Source organism: Hemicordylus capensis, chromosome 12, assembly GCF_027244095.1.
Source record: "Hemicordylus capensis ecotype Gifberg chromosome 12, rHemCap1.1.pri, whole genome shotgun sequence".
Taxonomy (NCBI): Eukaryota; Metazoa; Chordata; class Lepidosauria; order Squamata; family Cordylidae; genus Hemicordylus; species Hemicordylus capensis.
In genome coordinates this window covers 12,787,800-12,800,077 of record NC_069668.1, presented here as the reverse complement: position 1 = coordinate 12,800,077, position 12,278 = coordinate 12,787,800, and the positions used below count along the sequence as shown (strand labels likewise).

At 49.0% G+C, this 12,278-nt stretch overlaps 1 protein-coding gene across 7 annotated transcripts in view; it reads left to right on the top strand.

Annotated features, from left to right (window-relative positions):
• Positions 1–12,278, top strand: part of LOC128335960 (rap1 GTPase-activating protein 2-like) — a 130,944-nt gene that overhangs the window by 56,206 nt on the left and 62,460 nt on the right. The window contains exon 1 of one of the 7 annotated variants that reach the window (XM_053274940.1): positions 6,177–6,351. The exons of the other annotated variants lie outside the window; for them this stretch is intronic. Coding sequence (XP_053130915.1) covers positions 6,245–6,351 — 107 coding nt within the window. The 5' untranslated portion in view covers positions 6,177–6,244. Of the gene's footprint in view, positions 1–6,176; positions 6,352–12,278 lie in introns of those variants that run through there. 7 annotated transcript variants of the gene reach the window in all.

The following is a 12,278-nucleotide window of genomic DNA, read 5'->3' as shown; positions in this document are numbered from 1 at the left end:
AAGATTTGCCACTGCTCTCTAGCCCAACAGAGACGAAACTATTTCTCAACGGTATATTTTACACACACACACACACACACACACACACACACACACACACACACACAGGCAAGTCGCACGATCAGTGAGACTTGCCATAAGGGGTTTAGCAGGGAGAGCGGGCAGACGATCAAGGCAGCAGCCCTGGGTGGCTGGATCGGTCACCCACATGACTGCCGGCTCCGTCACGGAGCCAGCGGGGGCTGAGGGGATCGGGGGCCATGTGGCCCCTGGAAGTTCCAGGATGCTCTGCGTGAGCACGCGGGGCATGCTGGAGAGACCCCTGCGCCCGCCCGGCGGGGGTCTCCTCGTGTGTTGCCCCGGTGCGGACAGAACTTTGACATTTGCTTGGAGTCTTGCTTTGTATGAAACTTCATGGAAGATTTCATATGCAGGAATCCTCTGAGAAAGGTCTGTTGCCTTCAAACCCTGTCAGAGGTCTTTTGGATGTCCATCTAAAAGCCCTGGATAAGCCTCGCCTTCTTACAGGAAATACCAGAGGCTTCCTCAGGTCTTTGTAGGATCCATCAGCTCTCTTATATTTTCTCATCCCACATCCTAACTGCAACTCAAATGCCTCTCTGTGAGCTAAAGAAAAGGCTGCTTCTCCCTGGGTTGGCAGAAATGAATCATTCTGTTTCCTTGCTTTGGGCATCTTTGAAAAATGGGGTCCATAAACGACAGCCGCCCGGAGGTAGCCAGGTGCGTCCCGCACTTACTCAGAAAAATCAGTGTGGGCATCAGTGGTTTTGATGGCGCTTTGAGGGTCACATTTTCACATGGATGAACCGTCTTTGATCAGGCGCTCAGATGTACACAAGGGAATGGAGAAGAGGAGGAAAGCCATCTGGCCTGGTGGTGGTGGTGGTGTGTGTGCAAGATTTTGTGGATTTGAGCAAACATGGCAGTGGACTTTGCTAGGAAGCCCTCTCTGCTGTGTTAATGATTGATGCGAGGTCGCCTGGCGATGCGGCCACGAAGCGAGCGAGCTATGAGCGAGCAAACCGCTGTGCCTGAGTGCAGTTCGTTTTTCAATAAAGAGATGCCAGTGCTCAAGGCTGTCTGGACACAACCCTTTTGATCTTGAAGTCTCCTCTGTGGCATCTAGTTTTCAGGTCAGGACCGCACAGTGAGAAGCGTGGAGTTGAACTGCTAACAATTTGGTATTTACCGTAATTTTCGGCAGAAACACCACGCAGAAACACCACCATGTGTTTAAAAGTTCATTTTCTGTGCCTGAGGTGCTTACTTGCGGGTTTATCCCCTCCTCCCGCGAACCCACATTCATAGTAATCTCCAGGCTTACTATAAGAAACTGTACATAAGGATTGGAATCCGTGTGCTGATATCACTCAGCGCTCATGTTCTGTTTAGTGGTGGCGTTTATGCCGATGCAGCATCACCACCAAAAATTGTGGTATTTATTTATCTAAAACGTTTGCAGCCAGGCCTTCCAGTGCAGTACTCAAAAAATAGTAAAACAAATAAAATAAACACAATATAAAATTAACAATATAAAATTGGAGAGGAGAGCTGGTCTTGTGTTAGCAAGCATGACTTGTCCCCTTAGCTAAGCAGAGTCTGCCCTGGTTGCATTTGAATGGGAGACTAGAAGTGTGAGCAATGGAAGAGATTCCCCTCGGGATGGAGCCGCTCTGGGAAGAGCAGAAGGTTCAAAGGAATGAATGAATGAATAAATACACCACTCTTCCTCCACAGAGTCCAGAGCAGTGTACTTGGTTATGTTTATCTTCACAACAACCCTAGGCTGAGAGATATGTGACTGGCCCGGAGTCACCCAGTGAGTTTCATGGCTGAACGGGGGATTAGAACTCAGGTCTCCGCAGTCGTAGTCCACTTCAACACATCGGTTCCCTTCATTCAAATTTGAATTCTTCTTAGATTGTGAAGCCCTTGGGGGCAGAGAACCATTTTCTCTTTCCTTTTGCTATGTAAACTGCTTTGTGAACCTCTGTATTGAAAAGTGGTGTATAAATATTTCTATTCGTCTTCAGCATCATCTAGATGGCTAAAATAAGTGGATTTGTAGACAATCCCCTGCTTTGTTTTTTAAAAAATGCACAATCTAGGTTCTTTTGCATGCTGCTGCCTCCAACCACCCCTGCATGCCATCTGTGTTGTTCTGGCCAGTTGCACTGAATGTGCTCTTTGGTGGCTTTTTAGGACGCTAAAAAGGTCCTTTCACTTTGTTCCTACAAAAGCAAGCCAGGGCAGGTGGTAGCTTCCCATGCTCCCAAATTCAGTCTTTTCTCACCAAAGGAGTGTGGGAAGAGAAATGGAAACATGAGGGGTTTCTTTCTCTGTGGCCACTGGATGACAGTTACGGCAGGAGTGCTGGTCTTGTGGTAGAGAGCGTGAATTGTCCATTTGCTAAGCAGGGTCCACCCTGGTTTGCATTTGAATGGGAGATTACATGAGCAGGGTAAGATATTCCCCTTAGGGGATGGGGCCATAACTCCAAGGAAGAGCACTTGCCTGCTTGCATGCAGAAAGTTCCAAGTTCCCTCCCTGGCATCTCCTGGTTTTGACTTCTGCCTGTAACCTTGGAGAAGTCGCTGCCAGTCTGGGTAGACAATACTGAGCTAGATGGACCAATGGTCTGATTTAGTATATGGCAGCTTCCTATGTGGGTGGTGGTTCAGCCTAGGCTCTGTAGGGGTGTTGCATCATAGAACTTCCTTCTCTACAAGAAAGAAAGCGTTGAGAAGTACAAACTATAACTACAGAAAACTTGCTGTATGTGGTGTATATTTGTCCACTTGATTGGGGGGTGGGGGAGTGGATCAATTGTTATGGCTCCCCAGTCAAAGATATTGATGACCTAATGTTGAGAATCCTTGACTCGATGACCTTCTAGTTCAGGGATTCTCAACGTTGCGTCCCCCGATGCTATTGGACTTCAACTCCCATAATCCCCCACCAAAGGCCAGTGGGGCTGGGGATTATGGGAGTTGAAGTCCAATCACATCCGGGGACCCAACGTTGAGAATCCCTGGTGCAGTGTATTTAGATTTAATGGCAAGTTCCTCTCACAGAAGCAGGGTTTGCCTATAGGAAATCCAGCTTGCGCCTTTGCTTGTGATTTCTTATATGAATTTGGTTTCTTATATTGATGATATCCTGATTATTACTAGGACTAAAGATCAAGCTGATAAAAAGTTTGGGGGACTTAAGAGAGAAGCTTTTCACGTCCGCAGGCAAAACCGGGCTAAGGCAGTTCAGCCTGGTTCGGCCCACTGGTGTGTACCACCCAGATTGTGCCTGGCCCCAGCGGTGTCTTGGTGGCAAACCCTCCTCTGGAGCCACACTCTCCTAACCCCATTTCACTGATCGTCTACCACCCCCAACTGGGCCTGGCACACTGCGGGGTTCCTGGTTGGCTTCGGGGAGGGGAGAGGGGGGCGGGTAATGGGGGGGCTATATGTCCGGGCACCCCAACCCTCAGAGCTACTGGCAGAAACCGGCAATCATCTGGGTGGCCAATCCGGCCACCCAGCAACAAGAAGAGGATCGTCTGCAGGGGAGGTCAGCTTTTCGAGCCTTCCTCCCCTCGCCCCTTCAAGCCCTTCTCACAGATCGTGAGAGAGAGCTCAATTTGGGGAGTATGAGATACAACTGAGGGAGCAGGGCTGGTTATCATCATTTTTTCGATACTGAAATCGAGATTAGTGGAGTTCAACTGAAACCAGCTGATATAGAAAGCCTATGAGTAAGAGATCTTCATGAATAAGAACTCGGCACACCCTTGGACAGCAGCAGGCTGTTAAGGACATAATTCAGAGAGCAATAGGAGTGGATTTTTTAGGTTGCAATCTAGGGAGATCCAGAGAAAAATTGAGACCCAGAGAAAAGGCCAAATAGTTGATTCAAATCAATGCGTATATACTTCCCATCAAACTACCCAATAATGGGTATAAGCTTAAACTTCTTTTTTTTTAGGCGGGTTAAGTTTGAAAAAGGATTGCTGGTTTTTAAAAATCCATTTGTAACAGATTGTACATGGTGGGCACACGAACTCCTGAATAGGCATGTTCAGGCAAATGGTGTGTGCACAGCCCCTAAGAAACTGAAACGGCATCTAGTTAAATCCCGACTATACAGTATGATCTGATGTGAGGGGAAGGGTTGTTCTACCTGTGAGGAGGATGAAGGTGTAGGGTGAAGGGGGCAATGTATAAGATGGCATGTGCAGTGTTTTATACTGGGGGATCAGGAAGGCCGTTAATGGAGATAGATTATGAGTTGATATGCAGCATAATAAAAATCAAACTAAACCGTGGGCAATGCACATGAGGGGAAAACCAAGGAGAAGTAGCCCAGACAAAAGTGTCCATCCTGGCAGTTGAAGAGAATTTAATGGGGTGTAAGATTAAAGAAGCAATTTTCATTGCATCCGAGTATTAATTGCTGTTGCAACCCAAGATTAATGTAAAGGAAGAGATGAAAGAAGGCATGAGATATATTGATCACTGAAAGGGTTAAAAAAGTTTGCTCCTTTTCTTCTCTCCCCACCCCTCACCCATTTGTTTCTACTTTTGGTTTGGATACTGCATTAAAGGCTTGACATGTTACCAACTGGTATACCAAAAAGAGCACTGATCAATGGTGTTTCACACCGAAACATTTGCTTTGCTTACATGTCCGTAAGTTTGTAAGTTTATTTTGAAATCCAGTTTTTGTGCATTAAAGAGGTCATTTTGTAACTAGGGGGGTAGGGGATATTCTCCCACGCTCCTTGCTGCCTGCCTGTTCAGCCATGTTTACACTTTTGTTTCCCGATCTGTGGTAATTTCAGTGCCTTAAAAAAAAAATCTTTCTGGCAAGAATCACATGGGCAATCCCAGCCAACTGTGGGATTGTGATGTCATGGCCAAGCGGAGGTCTGATGTCATGTGGTGGATGCTATGACATCACACCCCTGCTTGGCCAGTCCAGTTTAGCTGCGTGATGATGTTACAGCAATAGCGAGCAAGGGCAATCCACTCTGCATCAGTGTTGCCCTCACTCTGAATGGGTTTTCTGCCCCAAATAATCACCAAAAGGTGGATGCTCTTTTCAGTTGCCAAAAGTTTTCACCAAAACCCTCCTCCTGGTCCTGCTTGCTGCATCAAATCCCTGACTATCCAAGCTATTTCCATCCTGCTTTCACAGGCAGAGATGAACTGATCACATCTCCGCCAGACAAATCAAGCCCCTTTCCATCTAATGCTCTTAAAACATTTCTAATCCTCAACAGCAATCAGTAAATGACATCCACTAGCAGGGTGGTGAGGAAACATTTTTATTTTGTTTTATTTTGGAGGAGTGGGGGGAGAAATCTCAGCTGTTGTGGTTCTGCTGACAAGTGCAACACCCAGGACGAGGCTCAGATAACTGACTTCCCCCAAAGCCTCATTGCAGGGAAGAATGCCACATTTAAGGAAATGGAAACAGAACTGAAGTAATTAAGCGCACCAACCTTTCAGAAAGCTTTGGTCCCCATAACATGCAAAACCAGAGAAGCATCAAAACCGGGGAAGCATCGCAACAGCACAAAATACGGTCATGCTGAAGGGAACGGTCCTCTGTTGAGCAGTTCTCAAGCCAGCACCAGGAAAAAGGCTTGAACACACTGTCTCTCCATGTGGCTCTTGCTTTGATGCTGGTAGATCTTTCTCCGGGATAAGACGACGGATAAGCCTCGAGCCCTGTGCAAACTTCTGGGCAGCCTGCGCTTTGCAAACCTCCGACTTCTGTCCTCCTTTTGTGGCAAATGCTTGTGTGTGTGTGTGTGTGGGGGGGGTTTGACGGCTGCAAGCATAGCGCAGGCGTGACAGATTGGCAGAGCTGGTGACCACATGTGCAGCTGGTACGGTGGAAAGCGATTTAATTGACTGGGGGCCTGCCACCCTTGCAGTCGCGAAACCCCCCGAGCCAAGGGAGCTCAGGACAGGATCTGGATGAGGAAGGGCAGGGAGGAGGCTGCAGGTGACCTTGAAGGTCACAGAGAGTGGGGCGGCTTGCCTGATCCAGGCAGAGGCTTACCTATCAGGCTGGAAGAGCGAGGCAGAAGCGAGGGCGAGGACGAATGAGGATGCCTGTGTGAGGGAGGGAGGGAGGGAGAGCTGTACTTCTTAGAAACAGGTCGCTTGCCAAGGGCTGTGGCAATCCTGGCAGCGCAGCCTGGAGAAGTGTCACCTGAGCGATGTCACAGCCGCCTGGCAGAATGCATTCAAAAAGAGCAGGGATCCGGGCAGCTGTGGTTCTGATAGGGCTTTTGCACAGGTCCCGGAAGCAAAATAAAGACAAAAGGTAATGCAGCTTGCTTGCTTGCTTATTTATTTATTTATTTATTTACACACAGTCCACCAGATGTTCTTGACTGGATTTGGCACTCTAATTATTGGGCCCTTTCCAAGGGTCTAAGATAACTAAAGAAAACATTAAAGATATTGTTGTAATATTCGTACTGTTCCGAGTAGCATGGCCTTCTGTAGTTGATGTGTTGTAATTTTATTGATGCCCAAGGTGTCGAGATGGTGTTCAAGTTCCTTTGGTGGTGGTGGTGTTTGTTTACACAGTCAGACAGGTGTTATTGACTGGTTTGTTTTATCCAGACATCGAGTCCTTCCCAAAGACCTGGGATGGCTGAATTTTATTATCAATGTTGTTGCTGTTGTTATTATAGATGTCATTGCAGAATATAGGCTGTTCCCAGTAAAGTTGCTTTTTGTAATTGGCCGATGGTGATTTCTGTGGCCCCTCTGGTGTTGAGGTGCTCTCCAAGGTGTTTTGGAATTGCACCTAGGGTGTCAATTACTACTGGGATGATGATGATGATGATGATGATTTCTCTTCTGATTTGAGTATGGTTTTGTTTCTCATTTGAACAGGGGAGTCGTCGTCATCATCATCATTAGCTTTGTCACAATTGTTGGAATGTTGCTGCCAGTTTTGACCCGGGGGGGGGGCAGTCATGATGATCTTAGCCACGGTCACTCTTCAGTGTGTCCCTCCAATTTACGACTGCTCTCGCCTGAGTTCTTTTGTGTGTTGGAAATGCCGCTCCACACAGGAGTTGCAAACTTTGGTGGGAGCAAAGATATCCTTGGAATCTAAAGGCCGAGAAAGAGAGCTGCCCAATCTGGGTTTCTCCCTCTTGGGCCCTAAAAGCATTTATCGATACTGAAGAGTGGCGTTCTCCCCAAATCGGTGGGACATGGTTGCAAAGGGAGATGTGGTGGAATGGTGCTTAGGTTTCCTCGTTGCTGCTGGATCAAGTGGTCGTGCTTGTGGAATTGATTTGATCTCCAAAGAGCAAATGTTTGATTTTTGTTCCCCTGTGTGAGGAGCAGGAGGGGAAGCCGAGTGGCTCTGTAGCATCGTTTCCTGAACGGCAGACAGTACTTTCTGTTCAAAAGCCGGGCAAATGGTCTGCTCACGAAACGTTTTGTTCTCTGTAAAGCGGCAGTATTCAGTGAACATGGAGGATGTAGCATTTGTTTTTCAAGCACTCCTCATTTCCAGTAAGGTTGGTTTCTTTAACTTCTGGGTTTCTCCACCCAAAAGACAAAGGGCCCAAAAATGTTAAATAGGAACAAAGGAGACTGCCATATACCAAGACAGACCATCAGTCCATCTAGCTCAATAGAAGCCTACTTGGGGAAGTCGACCGGCAGTGGCTTCTCCAATGTTGCAGGCAGGAGTCTCTCTCAGCCCTATCTGGAGATGCTGCCAGGGAGGGAACTTGGGACCTTCTACATGCAAGTAGGCAGGTGCTCTTCCCAGAGCGGCCCCATCCCCTAAGGGGAAGATCTTATAGCGCTCACACATGGAGTCTCCCATTCAAATGCAAACCAGGGCAGACCCTGGTTGGCAAAGGGATTGATGCATGCTTGCTACTACAAGACCAGGAACTTTCCCAGACAGCAGGCTTCACCGCGGCTTTTCTGCGAGGCTTTATTGTGAGATCGAAGCTGCCCCCTAAAAAAGAAGCAGCAAAAAGTGGGGGTTTTAACCCCGGATATCAATTGGGCGACACTGATGTGCAATGAAAAACCCAGATTGTGTGTGAAGTGCTCCCCGATTGCTTGCAGGGACTTCAGGGTATGTTTGGCCGATATGTGAATACACTCCCTCCATTCCGGAGGATGCGGACTAAAAACATGGTGTGAAAAACCTCCAGCTCTCTTCCCATGAAATGAATGAAACTCTAAGGTGCTTCACACGATCGGTGTGAAGTGCCGGAGGGGGTTCTGAGGGGAGAGCGGGCTTAGGTGATGGGGCCGCAAATCTGGGGTGGAGAACCTTCCTGCTTGTGTGCAGCGGATAGGCAGTGGCACGTGGCAGAAAGCGGTGCAGAAAAAGAGCTTTTGTCTGTTGAGGGTGCTGTGCAGACCACCCTGACGGCTCTGGGCCGTCAGGAAAGGGCACCTTTTCATTTGGGTGCCCTGCCTTCCCTTCCCAGCTGTGTACAAACGATGCCACAATCATCCGGGTTTCTAGTCCTCAGAGTGGGAGGCTGAAGTGTCAGCATCTCTGGTTCTCCAGGGAAAGGAGGAAATATTGAGGCCATTCGCACAAGCAGGAACTCTGTCCTCCCTGGCTTTGGGAGCTGTTTGTGCTCCCAGTTTTCAGTTGCGTGTGGAAGCAAGGTGGGAGGAAAACCTGGGAAGAAGGGATGGCGTGGAAGCAAGGGAGGAGGAAACGCGACCCAGGTTTCCCTTCTCCCTTGCTTCCACACAATGAGCCTCTTCTCATGAGCGGCAAGAAGGGCTAGAGGATGGCTGGTTGAACATACTTTCCCCGCAGAGGAGCAGTCCTTCCTCCTTGGGCCGGGTGGGTGCACCACAACCAGGGCGGACCCTGCTTAGCTAAGGGGACAAGTCACACTTGCTACCACATGACCAGCTCTCCCCCTCAGTTCAAAGAGGTAGGAGGCAAACCCCTGCAACTCAGCGGGAGCCTTAGAGAAGGTCATTGGAAGCTGCCATATACTGAGTCAGACCCTTGGTCTATCTAGCTCCGTATTGTCTACACAGACTGGCAGCAGCTTCTCCAGGCTTGCAGGTAAGAATCTCTCTCAGCCCTATCTTGGAGATAATCTCACACTGTGTGGGAGGAGGCAATGGTCAACTCCTCCGGTATTCTCCCAAAGACAACCACAGGGCTCTGTGGGCGCCAGGAGTCAAAATGGACTTGACGGCACACTTTACCTTTATCAACAGTCAAGGATCGAGCAGGCAAGAAATACGCCACAGACTAGCACTTGGGAGTGTTGCAATGAAGGCCTTGGAAAGGATATTGAGATGCCGTGACGTCTCTACACCTACCAAGATCAGAATTGTTCGGACAGTGGCTTTTCCCCGTGACACGCTTTGGATGCGAAAGCTGGACCTTGAAGAAGCAAGACAGAAAAAGCATGGACGCTTTTGAACTTGCATGCTGGAGAAAACTTTGGAGGAGACCACGGACAGCCAGCAAAACAAACCAATGGATCACAGAACAAATCAATCCAGAATTTTCGCTCGGGGTACAAATGGCCAGGCTCAAGCTGTCCTACTTCGGACACATTATGCAAAGATCCAACTCCCTTGAGAAGTCCATCATGCTGGGGAAAGTGGAAGGGAAGAGAAGAGAAGAGAAGAAGAGGACCGCCAGCAGCCAGGTGGATGGACCCGATGACGACAGCCATGAAGGCACCACTGAGAGACCTTCAAGGCCAAGTTCAAGACAGATCATCCTGGAGAGAAACTATCTATGTGGTCGCTAAGAGGTGACACTGACTTGATGGCACTTAATCAATCAATCAATCAATCAATCAATCAATCAATCAATCAAAAGAGCAGTGGTTCCTCTATGTTGCTGAACTACAACTCCCAGCATCCCCAGCTACAGTGTGTTGTGGATGCTGGGATTTGTAGCTCAGCAACACCCGGAGGCCCCCAGGTTGGGAAGCAGTGCTCTCGCGCCTCCTTTTGGCTGCCGGCTGCCCCCCACCCCCACCCCCGTTCACTTCCCGAGGAGGCCTTTTACTGGGAAGGAGGAGGGGGAGAGACTCTCCCGTCGAGGCCGCAAAACCCATTTCTTCCTGCTTATACAAAGTACACATTTGCAGCGCCCACGACGCTGCTCCCGTGTCAAGAGCCCTGCGCAGCACCGAGAAATGCTTCTCCTCCTTTCGGAGGAAAGTAATTAAAGCTGAACCCATTTTCTGGGAAATGTCACCTTGGTTCTCACAGGGCCTCCGCTCCTGTTTCCGGACTTGTGAATGCCGCCTCGGAGGGGATGCTCTGCACAGACCAAAGAAAACCTGTTAATTTGAGAATGCATAATTTATGTGGAGGCAATGCCGAGACACCCCACGGCCTGCTCCGTCTCGGCTGAACCCACTTCCTGCAAGGCGGGGGGAGGAAATGCTGAGGAAGTAAAGGGGTGTGTGTTTGTTTAAGGGAATGGGTGCTTGTTCTTGCATCATAGGTCCATGGGCCTTCTGCTCCGTTCGGTCCGGTTTCACTCCGGATTATCTACAGAGGCTGGCAGCAGTTTCAGGCAGCTGTCTTTCCCAGCCCTACCTGGAGATGCTGCCCGAGACCTTCTGCATCCAGAGCAGGTGCTCTTCCACGGAGCCACATGAATCGTCCCCTTTGCTAAGCAGGGTCTGCCCTGGTTTGCATTTATTTATTTATTTATTTATTTATTTTATTTTTGCATTTATATACCGCCTTTCGTTAAAAAGATAACCCCATTTGGATGGGAGACTACATGTGAGCCCTGTAAGATATTCCCCTTAGGAAATGGGGCTGCTCTGGGAAGAGCATCTAGGCTCCAGGTTCATTCCCTGGCAGCATCTCCAAGATAGGCCTGGAAGATGTTCCTGCCTAAAATCTTGGAGAAGCCGCTGCCAGTCTGTGAAGACAATACTGAGCTAGATAGACTGATGGTCTGACTCAGTAGAAGGAGGCTTCCTATGTTATCCTACGATCTCGGAGATAGATTCCTATGCTATCCTTACGATCTCAGGGAGCACAGCGGATGAACGAGAGCCAGCGTGGTGTAGTGGTTAGAGTGGTGGACTAGGACCGGGGAGACCCGAGTTCAAATCCCCATTCAGCCATGAGACTTGCTGGGTGACTCTGGGCCAGTCACTTCTCTCTCAGCCTCACCTACTTCACAGGGTTGTTGTGAGGAGGAACTGACGTATATATGTAGTACACCAACCACTCTGGGCTCCTTGGAGGAAGAGCGGGATATAAAATGTAGATAATAAACATAATAATAATGAAGGAATCCCATGGGAAGAGGTGAGCACATAGAAGCAGGAGGAGGTTCAGGAGCGGTTCAGAGCCACAGGTGCTGGGCACATGGCTCTTCCCTGTCCCAGGGATCAGCTCTGCTGTTTGAAAGGGCCTCCCCCAATTTTCTATAGCCTGGTGCTAGCTGTGCTGGAAAAACCACTGGAATATAGGAAGCTGCCATATACTGAGTCAGACCCTGGGTCCATCTCGCTCAGTATTGTCTTCACAGACTGGCAGTGGCTTCTCCCAGGTTGCAGGCCGGAATCTCTCTCAGCCCTGTCTTGGAGATGCTGCCAGGGAGGGAACTGGGAACCTAGGTGCTCTTCCCAGAGCGGCTCCATCCCCTGGCGGCTTTACACACAGTGCTTCTACCCCAAATGTCCTTCAGAAGAGAGTGTGTGCATTCACACACCAGCCCAACTTACCCCGAAGTCCCTTTGAGATCCTTGGACCCACTCCACACACAAGTCGGGCTTTGTCTTGTGAATTCCAGCATATCTCGAGTTATTTCCGGTTTTTAAAAATGCTGGTTTTAAGCTACTTTTTTCTGAAAACGCCATTTGCTCAAATGTTGAGCAGATAGGGAGAGGCACTGATGTAGAATTATTAGCATGATAAAAGGGATGCTTTCTCTAGAAATGCAGATGTAGCTCTCCAGTATTCTCTCTCTCTCTCTCCACCCCCCCCCCATTGGCTAGAAGGAAAACACGGAGGCAGGCCATGTGAACTTGCCTCAAAAGCAAACCCGAGAGCAGAGGGGAGGGGCTGCTTCCCTCAATGCCGCAAGTGTAATTCGAAGTGGCTTCGCTCAACATTTACCCCGCAGCATGAAGCCCTGTGTGGATAACTCCCTAAGGGGAATCTCTTGCAGTGCTCACACATCAAGTCTCCCATTCATATGCAACCAGGGCAGACCCTGCTTAGCTAAGGGCTTGCGACCAC